At 36.4% G+C, this 25,518-nt stretch overlaps 2 protein-coding genes across 4 annotated transcripts in view; one reads left to right on the top strand and one right to left on the bottom strand.

Moving 5' to 3' along the window:
• Positions 1-1,644: 1,644 nt before the first annotated feature.
• LOC143031723 (uncharacterized) lies at positions 1,645-24,310 on the bottom strand. Of its 2 annotated transcripts, XM_076195933.1 has the most exons (9): positions 24,250-24,310; positions 22,127-22,427; positions 15,060-15,230; positions 8,818-9,154; positions 7,311-7,441; positions 5,722-5,911; positions 5,006-5,192; positions 3,128-3,300; positions 1,645-2,724 (listed from the first exon to the last, which is right to left on the bottom strand). In XM_076195933.1, exons 2-9 carry the CDS (start codon positions 22,235-22,237, stop codon positions 1,832-1,834), a joined length of 2,193 nt encoding a protein of 730 aa, XP_076052048.1. In that variant the 5' UTR covers positions 22,238-22,427; positions 24,250-24,310; the 3' UTR covers positions 1,645-1,831. The 2 variants fall into 2 exon arrangements, with proteins under 2 accessions (XP_076052048.1, XP_076052049.1); XM_076195934.1 differs by lacking the exon at positions 7,311-7,441.
• The window catches only part of LOC143031724 (methyltransferase-like protein 27), a 58,095-nt gene continuing 47,679 nt past the window's right edge, over positions 15,103-25,518 (top strand). The window contains exon 1 of one of the 2 annotated variants that reach the window (XM_076195938.1): positions 15,103-15,243. The gene's annotated coding sequence lies outside the window, so the exon portion shown is untranslated. Of the gene's footprint in view, positions 15,244-15,282; positions 15,307-25,518 lie in introns of those variants that run through there. The other variant, XM_076195939.1, reaches the window with a different exon arrangement.

Below are 25,518 nucleotides of genomic sequence, written 5' to 3'. Positions count from 1 at the left end.
AGGTCGCCCCCTCATGTTCACTCATTCTTCCCATGTGTCCAAACCGTCCCAATATTCTTTCATCAACCCTATCACCCAACTCCCTTTCCACCCCAGTTCTCCTCACCTCCTCATTTCTCACTCTATCCAGCCTAGTAACCCCTATCATGCTCCTCAGGCACCTCATCTCAAACACATTGAAACTTCTCTGTTCCTCTATTATGTTCCATGTTTCTGCCCCGTACAGTGCTGTCGGCATAACCATTCCATACAATCTCCTCTTAGCATTCATTCCCAAATGTCTATTTCTCATTACACTTTTTAATCTCCCAAGGCATTTACTCGCTTCTCTCAATCTACATTCTACTTCCCCTCTTCCCTTTCCCGCACATTCGCACCCAAGTATCTAAATCTGTCCACTTCCTCCAGTCTATCTCCCTTAATGCTCACTTCCAGTCTACTGCCACTTTCACCCTTTGTACATCTCATCACCTTACATTTACCCACATTTATTCTAACTTCCTTCTTTCGCACACCTTCTCAAACTCTGTCACCAACTTCCTCAATCACTCCTCTGACTCCTGCCACAAGCGCAGTGTCGTCAGCAAAAAACAGCTGGCTCACCTCCCACTTTTCTCCATTTTCTTTAACCATCTCCAATCCCCTACCCACTACCCTTGCATTCATTCACCTCTCGCACCACCCCATCCATGAATAAATTGAACAGCCAGGGCGACATAACACATCCCTGACGAAGTCCCACCTTTACCTCAAACCCCTCATTCTCTCCATTTCTGATCCTAACACACGCTCTACTACTCTCATAGAAACTCCTGACTGCCCTTAAAAGCTTTCTTCCTATCCTATATATCTGCAATACCTCCCACAGTGCTTTCCTGTCTACCCTGTCATAAGCCTTTTCGAGATCCATAAAAGCCCAAAAAACATCCTTCCCTTTTCCTATAGCTCTTATATATCTGTCTTACCACAAAAAATCTGATCTACACAACCCCTGCCTGTCCTAAACCCACACTGTTCCTCACCAATTACTCCGTCTGTTCCTCTCCAAATCCTCTCAATCAAGACACTCCCATAAGCCTTCCCAACTACACTTAACAAGCAAATCCCTCTGAAACTACTACATTCACACTTGTCCCCCTGTATCTTGCAAAGCGGAACTATACAGGCACTCCTCCAGTCCTCCGGCACTCTACCCTCTCTCCAGCAAACATTCAATAACCTCACTAGCCAGTCCACCATCACTGTACCTCCTTTCTTTTTAGACATTCTGCATGGCATCCATCCAGACCAGGTGCCTTACCTGCTTTCACCATCTTAATAACTGCCTTCGCTTCATCCTTCCTTATTTCTCCTCCATTTTCCTCACTCATCACGGTCAGTTTCTTAACATTTCCCACTGCAGCTATCTTTCCCTCCCTATCCTCCTTCACACACACACACACATATATATATATATATATATATATATATATATATATATATATATATATATATATATATATATATATATATATATACTGGAAGCCCAGAAGCTGGAGTTACGAGGTGGAAAGAAATTTGCAGGAGTAGCGTGGCAAAGGTTTCCTACATCCGCTCTAGGTGGATGAAAAAAAATCTATAAAATTCATATCTATTTAATGCTATTGTGACATGTATGTGTACACTGCATGGGATATATGCATTGACGTTGATTCATTACTGAGTTTATGAGTATTCTTTATTTAATCTATTGATATGATTATAGGTTAGGATAGTATGTATGATATTGGATAACTTCTCAGAGTTTTATATAAAACTCCTGAAGAATGCGAGGATGTCTGGGGACATGAGTCTATGAAATGTCTTCTTCAACTTCTTCTGGTGCCGATGAAGTTCGAGATTCTGTCGACACTACACTCGTCACCTCACTCGTCTCCTCCTCCTCCTCGACTTCAGTCCCTTCGCTTTTACTTCGCTCACTCGAATAAGAGTTCCCTTGATCGTCCTCCTCGATGTTCTCCGATAAAGTCTCCGAATCTTGCGAGTGGTCGTCTGTGGACAAGGCGCGGTCCTCCCGGACTATGTCGTCGAAGAAGCGCTCCGTCTCCGATTCGCTCGAGATGACAAGTCTCTGGAAACATTTCTCGCTGTCAAGGTCGCTGCTCGACATTTGTGTCGCGAAGAAGCCCTTGAGTTGCCCAGTTCGGGCGTCCACGCCAAGTATGGACGCCACTTCTTCGTCAGAGGGCCTGTTGAAGGCGCTGCTACTCTCCTCCCTCCCACTATCGAAGTCCTTGCCGCTGTCGACGCTATCGCTTTCGAACAAGTTACCCTCAGCTAGGTTGTGCAAGAGAATCGCAGCAACTTCGTCCGAACTGTTGCCTTTGTCTTGGTCTTTCTTTGGGCTCTTCTTTTTCCCGCTATTTTTCCTCAAGTTACCTTCGTTGTCTAGAGGATTTCTTCGTCGATTCCCGAACCCTGATGCTGGTCTTTTTGATTTGTACCTGGAAATACTCTTTGTGATGTCGCTGCTGCTCTCGCTCCCGTTCTCGCTCGACCGAGTGTAGGGATCGGACGATTTGCTCTTCTCGTCGTCGTCATCGTCGTCGTCGAAGGATTCAGAATCGAAATGAGAATCGTCGTTCGTCTCGGAATCATGATCTCTTCCTTCCTCCTCCTCTGACGACTCCAAACTGTCGACATTTTCGATGTCGCTCACATCGTCCGATTCGTCCCCACTTTCTTCTGGAAAGGGAGAAATCTATAGAAAACAAAAGACCACAAGCAATACTTCGGGAGGTGTGACACCAGGCATGAACGATAAAGTCCATAGTAATGTATATGTAAATGGAGGTGAGGTGACAACGAAACGTTAAAACTAGAATATGGAGTTTCATTCAAAACTAGACGTTTCGACCCTTTGCACCTTCTTCAGTGGACCGATGACAGGAGAAAAAACGGAGCCGGTAACAATTTTCGTTTTATGCATTTGCATAAAAAAAAAGATCATGGACGAGAAAGAAAATTCAGAAGACATGACCACAACCGATCAATAAACAAGAAATGGTCATTGAGATTAAGGAAAACGATCTACTTTTCAAATCTAGCAAAGAAATCATCCAGACTTTAACAGAAAACAATAACTCACCACTACTCCCTTCCTTGACTGCCTTCCCCTTCTTCTTTCTCTTCTTTGAGGAGGACGGTGAGGAAGGAGAAGACTGTGAGGACGAGGAGGAAGGAGAAGGCGACTTGGTTCGGTGGCTCCCACGTCCGGACCTGTTGCGATGTCTCCTGGCTTCCAGTTCCCGAACTTTGCACCTGTAGGAGGGACACGAAATACAACAAGAAACAATAAGATCACAGTAAAGGCCTGCGTGAACACACACACACTCACACACAGGAGAGATAGACGGTCGCCCTGGTAAGGCCAACATGATCTGGAGAGATGTCACCCCAACACGAAGGTCCCAAGTATAAATCGTACCACTTTATTTACCCAAGTCTGGAGTGCCCCCATGGCCAGTTGAGGCAGATGTCTCTTACCAGAGAGTTCACAATGTTGCCTTCATCACGAAACTGAAACGGAGCGACTCCTGAACCTCCGGGGCACTTCATCATACTGGAAACATCCGATCCACACAAATGCTTCATCCTAAATATCTAGAGACATTTTACACCAAGCATGAACATCTGATACGGCATGTAACATCCGGATCATTTCATCATACTGGAAACATCCGATCCACACAAATGCTTCATCATAAACATCTAGAAATGTTTTACACCAAGCATGAACATCTGATACGGCACGTAACATCCGGATCACTTCATCATACCGGAAACACCCGATTCACACAAATGCTTCATTCTAAACATCTAGAAATGTTTTACACCAAGCATGAACATCTGATACGGCACGTAACATCCAGACTTCACCGCATCGACTCCTGTACTTGTCTTCCCTATCATTTCTCCCATCCTTATATACAAGAATTCGTGTATCAAGTGTATATTTTGATCAATCATGGTTGACCTAAGCAATCATGATTAACCTAAGCTGATTATGAAATAATGTTCCGCGTTTTTTTTTTTTTTTTTTTCCACGTGCCGCTACACGTGCCCTCGACTACTTTCAAGGGAGTATGTCTGGGCAAAGGGTGGTAAATTTGCAATGCTTATGCTGCAATACCAATTAGCATACTGATTAGCTTGGAGATATGATAAATGAATTATATGCGTATATTTTATAATTCATGCATTCGCTCTGCATTTGTGCTATATTGATGTTCTTTGTCTCTCGAGAAATTTAATCCAATACACACACATACTCATATAACACAACGCCCACAAACGCAAACACTTGCAGATCATTTTTCTTCTAGTACAACTCTCTTTGGGACTTCCTAACCATATCTTCTAATTTCAGCTGACTTTTTACTTGAAACAAGCGCGTCCTTCTGCCTATTTCTACGAGTAAATCTTCAACTCCCTTCCCCTCTTTGTTGGTAAACCTGATTGGCCGCAACCATCTTCTCTCTGCCTCCCGAACCTCGACAAGCAAAGGAGTCCCCCAAGCATGATCATTGCCAGATAGCCTAGCCTAACTTGATCCCACGATGCCACGCAGGCTTACCAATGTAAGGGGAGACCACCCCAGTTGTTTCGGAAGGGTTGCCAGCCCTGCTTACGAAGAATTGTCCAGTCTATGGCCATAAGGGTTTTATAAGTACATTCCCCAATGCCGAAATAACCCTTATTCGTGATCTGAACTTCCCTTTCGTTTTGGGAACCCACATAGAGCCACTCACAGGTGACATAATGTGTGTGGGTGGGTGGGTGTGATCTGAGCGGGGGAATTAAAGGTTGGGGCCAAGTGTGGGATCAGAATTAGGGTCAAGTTTGGGATTAAGATTGAGGAGAGGGAGGTATTGTGTGATACTATTTCTATTAGTATCAAGAATGGGACTATTAACTATGTGAGATGGGAGCTTTCGGGGGCCTGGAAGAGGGACCAAGTTCTTACCTGAAGCAGGGGCCCCCTCCTGTTATGGTGACGACTCGTAGATGCCCCGACGGACCACCGAGGCGCCGACCTTCTGCGTACCGAAATTCGCAGCAGGCGCTCAGGCGGCACGTGGCCACAGCGTCCTCGTAAACCGTCATAGAAAATGGGAAATTTATGCGGCGACGTGATACAATGTTGATTTTATCTGACAAGAAAAAATAAATAAGATTAAATAAAATTAAACTAATTTTGTTATTAAATAGAAAACAAGATGATAAGTCATTGTATGTGCCGCTGTTAAAAGGTTAGGTCTCGAAAATGCATAGAAGAAAATGCGAAAACATAGATAATGGGAAATTGATGGGAACCATAGAAAGTGGGAAATTAACTCAACGTTATTCAATTCCTCTCCTGAAATGTTGAATCATAATGGACAGACATAACCCAACTTGACATAACATAACAACCTTACCTAACCTAGCCTTATTCAACCTATCCTAATCTGATCTAATGTGACCTAACCTAATATGACCTTACCAAAATTTACCTAACTTGAGCTAACCTAACCTGACCTGACCTAACCTCATATGACCTAACCAACCTTTACCTAACTTAACCTGAGCTAACCTAACCTGACCTTCACCCTAGGTTTATACCCTAACACTCTAAACCACGTGATTGGCTACCCGAGAAACATGAACATCTGTGATTGGCTATGAGAGTTCCCCGCTCACCTCCGGGGGACACCCGCCCGTCGTACACCGTGACGTTGTAAGCTCCTGAGGGCTGCTGGACCATTGTCAAGCGGACGGGGGCGTGGTTAATGTTAGCGCCGCCCCCAACGTACTGCAACGTGAGTTTTGATTGGTTGAGATCGTCCACCAGGACGCGGGGCGTGGACGAACGCTGTAGTCGGGTTGAGACCTGCCGTAGAGATCAGGAGGTGGGTTGGTTAATTTGATTACAGTGATTATTATTGTATTTGTTAATTATAATGATGAAACCAAATAATTCCGACAGTCGTCCCCGGATTCAAACCGAGTCTTGCGAGAACGCAAAGCTGATACTCTACCAACTGAGCCATCGGGTGTCTGAAATTCTCCAACCTGGGGATTTTAGACACCCGATAGCTCAGTCGGTAGAGCGTCGGCTTTGCGTTCTCGCAAGCCTCGGTTCGAATCCAGGGACGACTGTCGGAATTATTTGATTGAATACACTGTCACTGGTGATTCTGTTTATAATGATGAAAAATAAAAGTTTTTTTTATAATGACGAAAATAATTATGTGGTTTACGTACAATGATTTTATGATTCATTTAAGCTTAGATGAGGGATTATTGATATATATATACTGCATATATATAATATACATATATATATATATATACATTATATATATATACATTATATATATATATACATATGATATATATATGTATATATATACATATGTATATATATATAAATATATATATATATATGTATATACTGTATATATATATATGTATATATATATATATGTATGTATATATATATATTATATATATATATACATATATGGATGTGTTGGCTTTGAGTGAAACTAAGCTGAAAGGGAAGGGCGAGTGTAAATTTGGGAGTGTAAGTGGGAGGTTATCAGGAGTGAAGAGAGGGCGAGGGAGGGAAGGGGTGGCTATACTAGTAAGTGAAGAGATTGGTAAACGTGTAGTGGAGTGGAAGGAGGTTTCCTCAAGGATAATATGGATGAAGGTGAAACTGGAAAAGGAGATGTGGGGTTTTGTAAGTGCATATGGGCCTGGCAGTGAGAAGAGCGTAGAAGAAAGGGAGGCTTTTTGGATAAATTTAAATGAGTGCATAGAAGATTTAGGGAGAAATATCAATGTAATAGTACTGGGAGACCTTAATGCTAGGGTAGGAAATGATCTCATATATATATAGATATATGTATATATATATATATGTATATATATATATATACATATATATATATATATATAGATTATATATATAATATATATAATATATATATATATATATTATATATAATATATATTATATATATATAATATATATATACATATATTTACATATATATATAATTATATATATATATTATATATACATATACATATATATATATAATTATATATATATATATATTATATATACATATACATATACATATAAATATATATATACATAAATATACATATATATATATATATACATATACATATACATATATATATATATATATATATATATATATATATATAGATATATATATAAATATATATATATATATACTACTTTTTTATCCTACCCTGTGATTGGTTGAGGAAGGGGACGGCCTGTGGAGCAAAACGTCCAGTGATTGGTCAAGTGCCAGTGACGTCACGTAAGGTTCACCAATCAGACCTTTCCGACGGGACCAGCGTGGTCTCTGAAGAAACTCTGAAGAACAAATGAATAACGTTGAACAATGAATAACAGTAATCATTTATTGTTATTAATGGATGATAATTATAAATACAATAAATTAATTATTGATATTAATTATTAATTACTTAGCGGTAATGAATTGTTATGTTAATCCATTGTTAATGGAAGAGGCAGTTATTGTTACGAAAATATGAATGAAATTTAATAATAATAATATTAATAATAATATAATAATAGAAATTAAATGTATGACAACAACAATATTATCATATTCTATCATATTTACTTAATCACTCATTTAGAATATCTATCTACCCGCGTGGAGCGGTAGGTAATGCTCTCGCCTCGGAACGTGGAAGGTCCGAGCTCGATTCCCGGTGAGTGCAAAAAATACGGAGGACATCAGAGGTGTTGTAAGCCAGTGTCGCAAAGACCTCACCACTTAACCCATTCAACTCCGATGACAAGATGTCTTGTCATTTGGTCAAATAAAACAAAAAATCATAAAACACCAAAATGTTTGATCAAACACCAGAAAAATATGACGTCAGTCCTCGCTTCGCTGCGAGCGAAGCGAGGACTGACGTCATATTTTTCTGGTGTTTGATCAAACATTTTGGTGTTTTATGATTTTTTGTTTTATTTGACCAAATGACAAGACATCTTGTCATCGGGGTTGAATGGGCTAAGAAGACAGGACAAGGGAAGACAAGGGAAGAGAAGAGATAACACGGAAAGACAAGACAAGAGGACAAGAAAGGACCAGAGAGGACAGGGCAAGGGAAGACAAAAGACGACAAGACAAGAGAAGAGACGACAAGACAAGAAAGGACAAGAGATGACAAGACAAAGAGAAAACAAGACAGGGCAAGAGAAGAGAGGACAAGACAAGCCAACACTTAACAAGACAAGGGAAGACAAGACAAGAGAGATAGAAGAGAAGACAAGAGAGAAGAGAAGACAGGACAAGGGAAGACAAGGCAAGGAAGGACAAAACAAGACAAGAGAAAACAAGACAGAAGAGAGGACAAGACAAAAAAGAGAAGAGAGGACAAGACAAGACAAACAAAAAGAGAAGAGAGGACAAAACAAGAGAAGACAAAAAAAGAAGAGAGGACAAGACAAGACAAAAAAAGAGAAGAGAGGACAAGACAAGATAAAACAAGACAAGACAAACAAAAAGAGAAGAAGAGAGGACAAGACAAGAGAAGAGAAGACAAGACAGAAAAAGAGAAGAGAGGACATGACAAGACAAAAAGAGAAGAGAGGACAAGAGAAGAGAAGACAAGACAAAAAAAGAGAAGAGAGGACAAGTCAAAAAGAGAAGAGAAGAGAGGACAAGACAAGAGAAGAGAGGACAAGAGAAGACAAGACAAGACAAGACTTACTTCTTGGCTTTGCCCAGTCAGGAGTAGCTCCTCCTCCTCCTCCTCCTCCTCCTGAGGATTGACTCTCCCTGGTTCGTGGCGGGTTGAAGTGGTTGTAACCAACCCGCGGGACGGATGCACAGTGATATGCGCACGCACAGTGGCAACCACAACAACAAACGGGTCCTGATTTTGGAGGAGGAGGAGGAGGAGGAGGAGGAGCAGGGAGGGCGGGCGTGGAGGAGGTGTGGGTGGAGGGGGAGGTGGAGTGGGGTGGAACATGGCCGTGGATCCCGCTGGTGGGTCGGTAGTTCCACTCGATGTCGAAGTGGAAGAGTTCCGGCTGTGATGTGGAAAGCTGTGGGTTTAGAGAAAAGATAATAACACAGACCTGCAGAATTGCGTTTTTTTTTTTTTTTTTTTTTTTTTTTTTTTTTTTTTTTTTTTTTTTTTTTTTTTTTTTTTTTTTTTTTTTTTTTTTTTTTTTTTTTTTTTATGTCTATAATGGCGCTGAATCGAATTATCATCACATTTTCCTCCTAAGCACGTAAGACGCAAATTTGTAGAGCTTATTATATATTAAAGGACTAAATAAGATAACAGTTTGCATGATCCTGTATTTAGAGAAGATTGCATGAAAAGAGGTATAAATCAAACTGATTAAAACGAACTTTTAAGTGTTGTTTATAAGTGTGAAATCAGAATAGTTTCTTGTTTTTGAAAAATACGTCTGTAAAATCCCCTGTTACAACATCCAAACGTTCCAACTTCCTTGGTACCTTATTTCCATCTCCTTTGAAAGCCTTGAAATTTTCTTCCTACGATATCCTTGTAGTCTTAATCACATTCTTAAAGCTAATCCAAGCATCCTTTTCAGCCTCATCGAGACAGTTCTCAAAGTTTTCATCTTTCATAGGATTTCTTATGCCCGGGCCAAAAAAATACTTTTTAAAACCCATTAAACTCCGATGACAAGATACTTGTCATTTGGTCAAATAAAACAAAAAATCATAAAACACCAAAATGTTTGATCAAACACCAGAAAAATATGACGTCAGTCCTCCTCGCTTCGCTCGCTGCGAGCGAAGCGAGGAGGACTGACGTCATGTTTTTCTGGTGTTTGATCAAACATTTTGGTGTTTTATGATTTTTTGTTTTATTTGACCAAATGACAAGTATCTTGTCATCGGAGTTTAATGGGTTAATCGTGGCATCCGAGAGGACAGAGAATTTATACGTGCTTCGCCTTCACGTGGCAAAGCCTTTACAAACTGTTCCATAAATCGCAGTTCAATGTGCAGTAGAACATTTTTAGGATCCAATCATCTTTCTCGCAAGATGCTGTTTCATAAATCGCAGTTTAATATGCAGTAGAATCTTTTCAGGATCCAATCATCTTTCTCGCAAGATGCTGTTTCATAAATCGCAGTTTAATATGCAGTAGAATTTTTTTAGGATCCAATAAATTTTCTCGCAAGATGTTCTTTGTTCCTACTAGACCAACGTTCCCGAGTCCAATGCAGATTCCTCATTCTACTGTACCCTGCTTGCTGCCCCAGCAACATACATACAGATCTTCAAATCACGATCATTTATTTTATATTATTTGTTTATTTGTTCGTTATTACTTGTCTGTTTGTTTATTATTTGCTTGGTTTTTATTTATTATTACTTATGTCAATTTATTATTATTTGCTATTTACCTGTTTGTTTATTATTTAACTATACCAATGCATTTATCTATTTTAATTAATATTTATATTATATGTATATAATATTTTCATTATTATATTTTTTCCGCATCAGATCTAGTTATGGACCAAAAGGTCTCCTGTCGGCATGCTCCGCCTTTGTAATCCTTTGCAACTGATCCTGTCTAAAAGAACCACCAAATATCCATGACCGAGTGTCCCACAGGAATTGATGCATACTTGATATTGCTATTACGCAAAAGAATGGCTTTAAGACTACTTTTAGGTGAATCAATACACTAAGTCATTTTCCTGGTCAAAATACGGGGCGAATACTTTCTCACGATGTAAGTCTTGAACCCAAAAACTCTCCTGATTCCTTTGCCAGTCGTAGATAACCTCACCATCTCATTTAGTTCACTCTGAGCAAACATAAGAATAAAGGAGACTGCAAGAGACCATAAGGCCTACACTAGGCAGCTCCGTATCCATCACCACCTGTCATCCCCATCCATAAAGTTATCTAATCGTTTTTTAAAACATATGATAGTTTCAGCGCTTACTACATGGTTACTAAGTTTATTCCATTCGTCGACCACCCTATTAGTAAACCAATTCTTGCCTATTTCCTTCTTAACTCTAAATTTGTCCCGTTTATACCCATTACTGCGAGTCCTGCCCTGTTGTTTTATTATGATGACCTTGTTTGCATCACCCTTGTTATAGCCTTTGATCCACTTGAACACTTCTATAAGATCACCCCGCACTCTGCGTCTTTCCAGAGAGTGTAAGTTTAGGTTCGTTCATTGCTCTCATCTCCAAGGCTGATAGCTGATGTATCATCGCTGTGAATTTCGGAGAATGAACTTTGTTGTACATCGTCCACAATATTTTGGGGTGATGGGAAATAGCAATCATCCCTGTGGTTTTTCTGCTCCCGCCATATCATTGGAACACCGAAGTGCAGGGCCGCCTTCTCGTCCTTTCTCCACTGCCTCAGTTCTTCCACACATATTGAACAAAATATATGAGGAGCCCAGTTCTTATCTTGGTCAGCCAGCTTCACTCTTGTGGTAATTATTGTTAGGGAATTGCATTGTTTACCTTAAGTTACGGCGATTTCCCTCAAGGCTTGTTTAATTTCGATTCAGGAACCTTTCCTGAAACTGCGAACCACACTGTCGTAACTTTAATTAAGATACATTTAAACTCCCCTCCCTCTTTATCTTATTAAACCTATGATGTAATTTTGGTTTATAAATCGGGAACTTTGAGAATTTGCTGAAAGTAAAAGTTGTCCCTTGGCTTCGAAGCTTTTATGAACACGTAAGTCCCTCCCGAACGACACTGCTTTTCGTGAACTGAACGAGAGATTAACTTCAGCATTGGTACCTCGGCTTAGGATTTTTACGGTTCTCATAGGAAGCCATCAAGATTTCATTTCAACTTCAGACCACCTATTTCTGAGAACAGAAATAAGTAAGTTCTCAGACTTTCCCGTGTGTAACTTTAAACCATAAATACGACACTCTAAAGTATGTATAATTTGCTTTCTTGATGAAATCTGTAACATTTCTCCGTTGCATCTTTACAACAAATTCTCCACACACGTAACAGTAGATATTCGGACTTAACAATCTCTTGGTACCATTTTACATGCTCAAAAAGAAAAAGAAAATAATTTCTATCAAAAATAACAGGCCTAAATATGCAAATACAAAATTGAATATTGTGAAAAAGTTGATGTAATACAGTAATTTTGAAATCCACGTGTGATAAAATATAAAATTCACCTATTAAATTGGGAAAAAAATTACAGACCTGTGTAATAATAATAATAATAATAATAATAATAATAATAATAATGGCAATAATGAAAATGACTATATAAAAATAGAAACAACGTGATAACAATAACAAAGTTACCCCCTTGTAACTTGTGCATATCTAAACCAAAACCCGCTAAATTAATGAGTGTGTTTATTCAGTACTATAATATCTATTTATACAAATTGTAAAAAGAAAGATTAAAAGAAAAATAGGACAATTTATAGTTTCACCCAAAGGACAAATTTATAATTTTTGTATATATACTTTTAGTGTTCTTGTTCATTTTTATACCTGTTTTCCAACTTCCATTACTCGAACAATTAGTGCTCTCTCCCAAAAATCCCCGATTTCCCACAGGTCTCCCCAAGTCGTTGGGGAGATGTAGGCATAAGTGCATAACTTCAATAATTAAATACTTGAAAAATACGCATTTGCGACGGAAATAATGTACATCATCGTTCATATCACAAAATTTCTCACCAGAAACACGTAAGCCACATATCAAAATCGTTGGTTGAGTGAAACTGGTTGGTTGGTTGGTTGGTTGGTTGGGTGAAACTGACCGAAAAAAATATAAAATTTCAAATGAATTATAAAATTGATATGTTTTTGCATATTTGTATATATATTTGCAGAAACCACTTGGAAAATAAAAAGAAATGAATACCGAACGTTTTCGTCTATTCAAGACATCATCAGGGTACAAAGGATACAAAAAATGATGTAAGGTCGCAATATGTACATCGTGGTAGAGGAACTGGGAAAGGTCCAATGTTACTCGATTCCAGAAGAATTATTTACAATCTTTTCAATAATAAAATGATCTAACTTATACAAACCTAAGCTTAAATTCATATTATATTCAAAACTATTTTTAATGTGACATGATTCAATTATGTTCCTTTCTACAATATTGATGTCTTGAATAGACGAAAACGTTCGGTATTCATTTCTTTTATTTTCCAAGTGGTTTCTGCAAGTATTGTTGTCACGTGTGCTTAGTGATTTGTTTTGCATTAGTATGTATATATATATATATATCTATATATATATATATATATATATATATAATATATATATCTATATATATATATATATATAATGAATATATATATATATGTATATATATATATATGTATATATATATATATATATATATATATATATATATATATATATATTATATATACATATATATATATATATATATATATATTTCCAATGGATGTATATATTAGTTAACCCTCAAAATCCCTCACCGAGCAAGTGGGTCTGCCCCACATCTTTCATAAGTCTAACTTCCCTTCCATTTCATTCCTTCCTTCCCCTAAACCCCCAAATCCCCCCTCCCTCCCTCCCTCTCCCCCATCTTATCTATCCTGCCCTCTAACTAAATTGCAATATTAGTATAATTAAAACAAATCCCGCTAAATTAGTGAGTATATTTCTTCAGTTCAACAATATGTATTTATGCAACATGAAAAAAGTTACATACATACATGTACCAAGGCTTTTTCCCCCTTACCAGGGAGGTAGCCAAAAAGGACAAGGCATTAAATCATTCCCACCCATTCCATCCCCGAAAACACTCCACACCCCTCCACCCTCCCTCCCATCTTAGCACCTCCTAGATGACGGGTCATCCCTGCACCCTGTCCACTGCCCTGGGTCAGAAGCAGTGTCGCAGGACACAGCACATCCACAGCAAAGCCGCTTCATTAAATCGGCGACCCCCCCCTCCCCGTCCCCCCATATAAAGGAGAGGACGGGGAGAAATAGCGTCAAAATTTTTGCTCACACACACTACCTCACCCCCCATTCCCCCGTCCATTCCACCTCATGCATCACAGCATTTTCCATATACAACCATTCTCCATTCACCCCTGTCTTCTGTCCTCTCCCGTCCTTCCTCAACAGACACCCATCCATCCATCTCATCCTAGGACGTCCCCTCATGTTCACTCCCTCCACATCTGCCTTCCATACCTCCTTTACTAGTCTTTCTTCACTCATTCTTTCCATGTGTCCAAACCATCCTAATACTCTTTCATCAACCCTTTCTCCCCGCTCCCTTTCCACCCCTGTTCTCCTTCTCACCTCATTTCTCACTCTATCAAGCCTAGTATATATATATATATATATATATATATATATATATATATATATATATATATATGTATATATATATATATTGGTTACCCCTACAATATGCTTTGGTGATTTCAATTCTAAAAACAGTAATGATAATATAAAGTTACCCATGTCATCATGACTAATAATAAGAAAATCCGTTAAATTAATTATGTTCATTCATTACTATAATATTTATTTATACAAATTACAAAAACCAAAAAACAAAAAAAAATCAAATAAATTGTGAATTTATGTTTTACATATATATATATATATATATATATATATATATATATATATATATAATTTTCAATATTTCTATTAGCTTATTGTCACTAGGATTTTCTTCAATGAAGAATTATTATTAAACAAATTTAACTAAAGCTTGGAAGCTCCAAGTCAAGGTTACTGAATTTAAAAATATGAAGATAAGTGGGCCAGGAATTTATACAGCAAGTTTACAAAGGCTGAAAAACCTAGAATCATTATATAATAATAATAAATTTCTAATTAGTATTTTCAATATTGTTGTCCAGTATATTGTATATGTGTGTTTGATTTTGCATAATTGTACATAGGATTATAATTATTTATTTGTGCGTTTCCTACCTGTCGTTCTTGTCGACGCATGCGCATGAGTACTCTGTTTCTATGCGATTTCTCAGCATCCTCCAGTTTTTTCCTGTGTTCCAACTGCTCTTGCTCGCGACGTCGCCGCTCTAGATCCAACTGATGCCTCTGCCACTCTCTCTCTGAGACAACTGCTCCCGTCCGGGTCACCTGCAGCACAAGAGTAGGTAGTTGTGACATATAAAGTTCTAGGTGGTAACAGGGGAGATGTGGCAGCGTTGCAATCGTGAGTGTACGCTTTTTTTTTGTGATCTTGCAATAGTACCTATCGATTTACGTATCTGTTTATTTATCTACTTATATATATTACCTAATTGATTTAACTGATTAATTTTTTCTCATTTGATGTAAACCTTATTCATTTATTAGTTTATTTCATTTGTCCAATTACGTGTCTATTTGTGTTTTTATTTATCTATCTATGCATTTATTTATCCTAATTGTCTATTTCGTCATCTGAGCTTAATTTCTTCATTTCTTTATCTATTTATTTACTTGTTTATTGTTATTTATTCATAATTTTGTGGAAAAAAAAAATAAAAGATATGTACCATTACCACACCTGTCACCGTCGTATTAATCTTTTTCACTAAAACCATTGAAGCCTCCTCTATCATCACACACTGACGTAATTATGAAAGATTTGTTCGTGTTTACTCAGGCTTTAGCCGTCATTGCCGCCCCGACGACAAAGGACGGCGAGTCAGGCGACATGACGTCACAAAGCAACGATTCTCAACTAAAATAATCAAATTCTTTAACCAATTTCACTAATCTAACCTAATTGAATATCTGTTATATTTTTGGAAATTATTTCACCACGTGGAATATACGAAAAGCCACAAAATAGAAATACGCTAGGAAAGAATTCTAATTTTACGTTTGCAACCTGTCATATAAATAACCCCCTCACTCACTTTCATTCACTTAGCCCGTAACTCCCGTATAAAAAGATACATAACCAAGACAGAAGCACAAAAATATACATATACAGATATGTAAGATGTGGATAGCCAGGTTTAACGTATAGATCGTAATATATTCACCCTGTCATGAAATTCTTACCCTTAGAGTAAGATGTGGATAGCCAGGTTTAACGTAGAGATCGTAATATATTCACCCTGTTATAAAATTCTTACCCCTAGATTGGCATCGAGTCCTGGAATACATGTAGGCTACCGTCATAAACAAATACAAACTTGAAAAATGAATAAATGAGTAAATAGATAAATTAATAATTGAATAAATAAGAAAATTAATAAACAAACAGGTAGATGAATATATAAATAGATAAAATCGTTACAGAAGAAGAAATTACTTTGTCGAGCAATTGGATAATTGACACCGAACTGAGAAGGACAAAGGCAAGTAATTATATTTCATTTTTCACAATTCAAAACAAAAGCGTGTCTAGGTTGTTTACACACGCGCACGCACGCGCACACATACTCACGTGTATGCGTGTATTGTATTTATTTGATCGTAATATACAGTACAAGATGAAACCAAAACTCGTAGGGTCCCGTCTCTCATATGTTATAAGCAGCCTACGCCAAGAGGTACTGACCGTGCGGGATTCGAATCCGGTGACGCCTCGGTTTAGAATTTACTTGAAATTGTAATTTATATGTTTATTTATTTTTGCCAAATGCTTAATTTCTTTGTTGTAGTATTTTTTTTTCGTTAAATATTTCATTGATAGTGGTTCCTTGCCCACTTCCAGTATTTGTATTTCTTTTGTTTTATTTAATTTTATTTAGTTTTGAGTCTAATCTAATACTCTATGTTTGATTTCTACTTTGTATGTGATCAGTATTATGTTGTCTACATACGTGGGATGTAACCTACTTCGATCATGCGATAAGGCCAATGCTTTAAATTATAGATTTCAGAGTTACACCGAATAACAAAACCCAATACTAAATTACACGTTTATTAAATATTAATTTACAAGGTTGGATATTGACGGATTGAGCCATGAGAACAGAGAAAAGCTTTTTTCTATGTCGTTTTAGGTGGATCGATCACAGAGAAGGAGGAGGAGGGGTGATGACGTCATGTCGCGTTGCAGTAAGCGCGGGAACGAGACTGGATGGTGGAAATGGATGTATATCAGATGTAGTAATCAATAGTGGAAATCGATATGTGTATGCAAGCAGGTATACATGTACGTATTTTTCTTAACTACATAATTCTAAGTCCCCTTTCTTTTGCATGTTACCTGCTCGAGAAATGATAATAATTGGGATAGACACGAATGTCCTCATTCCAACGTTTTTTTCGCGACTTGATTGGTGAATCCAATTTTCTTCTCTCCAAGGTATCTTTTTCTAAGATTTTTTAAACCATACGTTCCTTCTTCTCCTTCTCTTTTCGTTTGCATTTTATTCCCTCAAAAAAAAAGTAATTGAAAGAGAATTGAATTTTCCTCGACTTAAATTTCAAAAGGCGTTTTATTCTTTTTCAACCATGCACTCGTTTCGTTATTCATATATTATTTATTTGATATACAATATTTGTTCGTAATTAATGCAATTAATATTTTATGCAAATGTACTGTGAATATTGATCAAGAAATTACATCAATACGACTGTCTTCAACAAAATAAAATGAAATCTCTCTCTCTCTCTCTCTCTCTCTCTCTCTCTCTCTCTCTCTCTCTCTCTCTCTCTCTCACACACACACACAGCTGACTGCCTCTTCTCCCTCCCTCCCTCCCTTCCTTCCCCCCTCCCTTCCCTCCGTCCCTCCCCTCTCTATTCCTACCGTATTGTTCGTGTGTGTATGTATATACATGTGTACGTATACACATGTACGTATTCTTATGTACGTATATGTGTGTGTAAAGTAAGATTTATATCACATGTGTGTGACGTCACCATGACGTCATACCGAATGTTTGACGTCATCGTCACGTGCCAGTGACGTCATCGTATTAACATGACGTCATCGTCACGTGTGACGTCACTCATGAGACTATGACGTCATCGTCATGTGACGCCACACACTTAAATAGACTTTGAGCAGCGTCATTGATCCTGGGAGGGAAGAGGAGGAGGAAGAAGAAGAGGAGGAGGAGGAAGAAGACGAAAGGAAAATCATCACAATGTTGTGTATATATATATGTATATATATATATATATATATTATACATATACATATATATACGTACATGCTTGCATACGTACACACATACATACACATGCATACACACAGTCATACATACATACACATACATACATACACACATACGTACATATACATACGTACGTACACACATGCATACACACATACATACGTACACACATACACATACTTACACATACGCACACACATACATATACATACGTACACATACGTACACACATACATTCATATATACATACATACACGTGCATACATACATACATACACATACACACACATACATACATAAACACACACATACTACACACACATGCATACACACATACATATATGCAGGAGAAGTTTCAAATTTTTTAGAGAATAAGTTACAACAGTATCAAAATCAATTCCCACTCCCAGTAAGAAACATCATAAAATTAACAGAGCTATGTATTAGAACTAATGTTTTCTCTTTCAAAGATCATTTTTTTAAACAAAAATATGGTTGTTCGATGGGATCAAATATTAGCAAGTCTATATATGGAATATTTTGAATCAGTTTTATTACCAAATATCAAACCACCAGATATGTTTTGGTATTGATACGTTGATGATGTTTTCACGTTATGGAACGAAGAATGGGGTTCTTTTAAAGAATTCAACTCCGATGACAAGATGTCTTGTCATTTGGTCAAATAAAACAAAAAATCATAAAACACCAAAATGTTTGATCAAACACCAGAAAAATATGACGTCAGTCCTCGCTTCGCTGCGAGCGAAGCGAGGACTAACGTCATATTTTTTCTGGTGTTTGATCAAACATTTTGGTGTTTTATGATTTTTTGTTTTATTTGACCAAATGACAAGACATCTTGTCATCGGAGTTTAATGGGTTAAAGAATTCTTTGATAACTTTGATAATAAATTGCCTTTTCTAGACATTCTAATAATAAGAAATCAGAATTGTTTGTCATTCACAGTCTATAGAAAACCTACCCATACTGGGAGTTACTTGCACTTTTTTAGCTACCATTCGGACAAAACAAAACAAAGTGTTGCTTCGGGCTTATTTTTACGAGTACTAAGAATTTGCAGCTCACAATATTTAGATACAGAAATAATAACAATAAGAAAACAACTTACAAGACTAGGATACCCGGATTGGTTCTTGCAAAAAGCCCTTAGCAAGGCTAAAATTAGTTTCCATAAATCTACTCCCCACTCTACTAAAAAACATAGATAGGATAATAGATGTATAAAATTACCCTATAATGGTTCTATAAATGAAATGTCCCAATTATTACCTAAAGAAAATATCAATGTCATCTTCAATTATCCTAATACCTTGTTTAGGAAAATAGTTAATGTACACCGCCGACCATCAAGTGACACCCAGGTGTATATAAGTTGCCATGATTAGATTGTGATACTGTTTATTGGGGACAAACTGGAAGAGACTTGGCAACCAGAATTAAAGAGCATAAGAATTCTGTAAAATATGGTCAAGAAAGTTCCGCGGTATTTCAGCACATTGCAAATAAAGATCACCGCATGCATTGGGATGATGCTGAAATAATTTATAAATCAAAATGTAGCTTCAGAAGGAAAATAATCGAGTCTTCCCTGATAAAATATTTCCCTAATTTCAACATATCAAATGGTCAGTGGTCACCTGACTGCATTACTACCTCAGCAGTCAACCAAGTGCTACCTCATTTACTCCAAGGTCACAAAATCCCACGTGACCCGCGGAGCGTCGGTCACGTAACCTGAGCTTGTTCCTTTTCCCACCTCACATTTTTTGTATATATGTATATGCCTTCCACTATGTATTCATTCTGCTGAAGAGGGTCACAGTTGGTGATCGAAATATACAGAACGTTCGACATTAGTGTCTCCTTTTTCCGACTGTGGGATAAAAAGTTTATATATATATATATATATATATATATATATATATATATATACATATATATACATACATATCCATTAAGAGAGGAACTGCCATAACACGAAAAAATTCACAAATTACAAAAATAAATAAATAAATAAATCTTAGAGCAATTAACAGTTTATGTTGATATTAAAGTTATCTGATTTGAAAACGTCGCTATTATATTAAAATCAGATCCTTCAGATGATCTTATAAGACAATTTTCTATAAAATTTCTCTTGACAATAGTTTTAAAATGAAAAATAATGAGGAATCTTTAGTCTAATCAATAGAATGATTAAAATATTTCAAATTAATCAAATAAATCGTTAATATTTTGGCACAAAACTTGTGTTATTTAATTCTGGTTAATAATTCTTTAATCCTTTCTCCAATTTAATCATTCTTCACGATATTTGCAAAGGATTTTGTATCTCAAATAAGTCATTTCATTTAGTTGTACGTCTGTTATTAAAAGCTACTTTAGTACACAAAGAACTTCAGATATGTTGTTACTAAAAAGTAATAAAACAGTAATACAAAAAATTAATACTAGAATAGTAATACTAAAAAGTAATATTAAAAAAGTAATAATTAAAAGTAATATTAGAAATAATGATAAATGTAATACTAAAGAGTAATACTTAAAAAGTAATACTAAAAAGTAATACTAAAAAGAAGTGATACTAAAAAGTAATACTTAAAAGTAATATAAAATAATACTAAAAAGTAATACTAAAAAGGTAATACTAAAAAGTAATAATAAGTAATACTAAAAAGTAATAATAAAAAGTAATAATAAAAAGTACAAAAAATAGTACTAAAAATGTAATACTAAAAAGTAATAATAAAAAGTAATGATATTAAACAGAAGTAATACTGAAAGTGTATTTGTGTCATTTTTTTCGCTAAAGCGAAATTGTTATCTCATTTTGATCTATGGCAATTTAATCGCAATTTAATCGCTGACATTTTTTTATTATTCTTATTTAGTTTTATCTATCTATTTAGTCTACTTTTTGTGTACCGATAGTTCCTTTCCTAGTGTTCATTAAACATATACATATATACATACACACACGTGTAGCCCCTGTTCACCTAGCAGCGAGTAGGTACGGGACGTTAGTCAAGGAGTTGTGACCTTGCTGTCCCGGTGTGTGGTGTGTGAGTGGTCTCAGACCTACCCAGAGATCGGCTAATAAGGAGCTCTGAGATCACTGCCGTAGGGTGGTGTCTGGCTGTCTCGACAGAGACTGCAGCAGATCCGAGGTGAATACACACACACACACACACATATATATATATATATATATATATATATATATATATATATATATATGTATATATACATACATTTTGGCTTATATTGTTATTATCATTACTATTATTACTATTATTGTTATTATTAGTTATTATTATTAGTATCATTATTATTATTACTATTATTATTATTATCATCATTATCATTTTTACTATAGTTGTTAACATGATTATAATCATCATCATTGTCATTAGGATTACAAAGAATTTATATCCAGAATGATCACTAAAGGCGACAACGTCATAGTTGAGGGATGACGTGTCTGTGACGTCACGACCTCTCCTTCACAATGCAACTTGCTCATAAATAACCCGTAATTTGTTTTGCTATCATTCACTCGTCTATCTTTCAAAGTAGATATCTATCATATTGTTTACTTATCTATGATTTTGATTTATTTATTTATTTATGTATTTGTCGATTTATTAACTTATCTAAATACTTATTCATGCCTTTATTTATCTGTTTGTTTATTAATTTGTTTATTCGTGTATTTACATGCTTATTTATTTATTCACTTATATATAAATATTCATTTATTTATTTTCTTATATATATATATATATATATGAATATATATTTAATATATATATATATATATATATATATATATATATATATATATATATATATATATATTTATAGCAAATGGACTGAGAACTTACCAGCCCCATGCTGACAAGATGGCGTAGGACATCAGGCCTGGAGAAGTAGTGCGCCAAATGAACGTCCTTTAGACTGCTGTAGCTTCCGAGTTCGCCGCTTCCTGAGAGCATTGCGTTGGTTTCGAGTCCTACGCCGAAGGATCCTATGCCCCGGGTCACTTACATTTGCATTGATGAGCCATTGTTTACCTTAATTTATTTGTTCATCTTTTTTACAAAAGGCTGGCCGCCATTGTTGTTGTCGTCTACAATTTTGGTAAGATTTCGATACTTGCTGAAAGAATTTATATATTTTCATAACCTTTTAAAAGAAAAATATTTTACATATAATTAGGGAGAATAGTTTATATCATACATACATACATATACCAAGGCTTTTTCCCCCTTTCAAGGGAGGTAGCCAAAAATGGAAAGGCATAAAAACACTCCCACCCATTTCATCCCTAAATACACTCCACACCTCTCCCACCCTCCCTCTCATCTGAGCACCTCTTGGATGACGGGTCATCCCTGCACCTTGCCCACCGCCCTGGGTTAGAAGCAGTGTCGCAAGACACAGCACATCCACAGCAAGGCCGCTTCATTTAATCGGCGACCCCCCCCCCTCTCCGTCCCCCCTTGCATATAAGGAGAGGACGGGGAGAAATCCCTTCGGGCTGCGTCAAAATTTGCTCACACATACTACCTCACCCCCACCCCCCGCCCATTCCTCCTTCCATTATATCATAACAAGAATAAATATTCCTTAACGAATTTTCGTTAAATTTGAATTTGTTACGAAATGCAGATATCTATCCCAATTCTGTGACGTCATGTCGCTGTGCACCTCTTTGGACCAATCAACAACTCGTCAAAATTTCCAAAAGACAAAACGTTATTTTTTTTTTTTTTCGTTTCATTTGTAAAATAAAACCAGGTTCTCGGGGGGAAATAAACAAAATAGATAAATAGATGAATAGATAAAATAGAAAATTATACATTTTTCCTCATTTCTACTCTAGTGTTGTATCTCTCTTTCTCTCTCTTCTGCCGCTCAATACATGGTCCGGCTGAAATTGGTCAGCTTACACAAGCACGCACGTACACACGCAGACACACATGTGTGTACATGTACACACACATACACGCACACACACATACATACATGTACAGAAACAGAAACGAACACACATACACATACTTCAGGTTGACTAAAATTGGCAAAAGAATTCAAATATTCGCAACAAAATTTAGAAATTACGGATAACAGAAATACTTTGAAAGCAAATGTTAATACACACATGTATGTGTGCATGTATGTATATATATATGTGTGTGTGTGTGTGTGTGTGTGTGTGCTGTATATATGTGTGTATGCATATATGTATGTATGTGTAACTATGTATGTGTGTGTATGTATGTATGCGTTTGTTTTCCTTGGGAGTATTATAAAAATAAATAGATAAATAAATAAAACAGAAATAAATAGACAAATTAATAAATGAATAAATAGATAAACAGATTAATATACACTCACAATCCAATTCTTCCAAATGTACTCTTTGACTATTTTCTATTTACAAATGTACACTTATGACATTGACAATACCTTACACTCAAATGTACAATTTCGTGGTTACACTCAATGTACATCTTTTATACTCGAACGCACATGTCGACTATATTTGTGACAAATGTACACATTAGCACATGCGACACTTCAATATACATATTACCACCTCTAAGCCTTCAATATACCTGCATTACGTTCAAATGTACTCTTACGTGACACAGTACAGGATGAGCAGTGTCAGAAGGTACTTACGACACGACACACTTTATAAGTATTCGATGAAATATTTAAAATCTGACATATTTTGCCAGTTAAACGAATTTTTGTCTTTCTATTCGACATGACGTCACTAAGCTCCGCCCACTCTCTGCACGTGGTCCAATCCCGTAACAAGTAACCGTAGAGAGGATTTATTTTTATGTTTTTAGTCAATTTTAAAAAAGTCTTGAGAGGATGGCAGGCTTAACACTGATCAATTTAGCAACTTTTTCAATGTAGATTTCACAATAAATAATTTCATAAAGATAAAATACTAATAATTTCTATTTGGGAAATAAAGTTCACGACCGACCTCGCCCGTGTCTTGGTCCAGACTGATCCAGTCGACATTGATACACATCCGCTCCCCACGGCCACTGCAGGAAGTAATTGCACGTGAAACCCGCAGGAAATTGTTACATAGATAAAATGGACACACAGAGTTAGGAATAAATTGTTCTAAGTTCATTTCTGATCAGTACATGACAGTTTAATGAACAGATACAAGATATGTAAATATTTAGAGCCGTTAGAAGTCGTATTCCTAATTGGTTCTGTGTGTGTGTTCGTGCGTGTGTACGTATGTACCCGTGTGCGTGTAGCGCCGCTTATATTATGGTCCAGACTAAACACGCAATGGTAACCAGGCAAGAACATCCTACTATTAATTTTAATTACTTTTATTGCTTATTTTTACGTCTGTCTCGGATTTATGAATTCTATTAAAATATCCCACTTTTCTGTATCTATGTAATCTTAGAAAAGAAATCCCTATCATGTTTTTATTAGCTAATGATAATTTATTTTAGATTTAATATTTCAGTAACTGGCAACTAAGCGGGAGGGAAGGGGAGGGAGGGTAAGGAGGAAACTTCTGGCTTCAATTACCTTTCCGTAATATACGAAAGCTAGATTATTCTACATTGTTATTTAATCCTGTCTTATGTCGTGTCTATATTTCATTTGAAAATAACTTAATCTAGGTGTAAGAATCTTAGAAAAATAATTTGCATACAGATAACAAGCTAATCGATTCAGAATTACTCGTTTCTGTTTATAGTAAACACTAGAATTTCGTCGACGTAATTTCTGCCATAATTTTTTTTTTTTTTTCAAAAACTTGTTGGACAAGCTCTTCACCTGATCAATATTTGTAAAGTTAAGCATGCAGAGTATCTTGTGCTTAGAAAATTCGAATGTGTATCTTTGTATACTTACGAGGGAACATCGTGTTTGAATGTAGATAACACATCTGAGACTGGGGTTGATTTGTTGTTGAATTCCTCTAAGATGGGCAAGATTGTATCCTAGGGCGGTGAAAGCTCAACGTTATATATATATATATAATATATATATATATGTATATATATATATATATACATATATATATATATATATATATATATATATATATTTTTTTTTTTTTTTTTTTTTTTTTTTTTTTTTTTTGGACATGCGAGATGAGTTAGTGCGTCTGTTACGTTTGGAACGCAAGTCCACAGCTGTCAGTAAAGTAGCAGAGTTAGAGTCGTGGGAAGGTGTTTGGGTGGTGTTGCAATTAGTGCTAGCAGCTGGTGCATCC

Source organism: Oratosquilla oratoria, chromosome 12, assembly GCF_046742065.1.
Source record: "Oratosquilla oratoria isolate Oo_2021 chromosome 12, ASM4674206v1, whole genome shotgun sequence".
NCBI lineage: Eukaryota > Metazoa > Arthropoda > Malacostraca > Stomatopoda > Squillidae > Oratosquilla > Oratosquilla oratoria.
The sequence above is the reverse complement of the archived record's forward strand: the minus strand, read 5'-3'. Positions and strand labels throughout refer to the sequence as shown.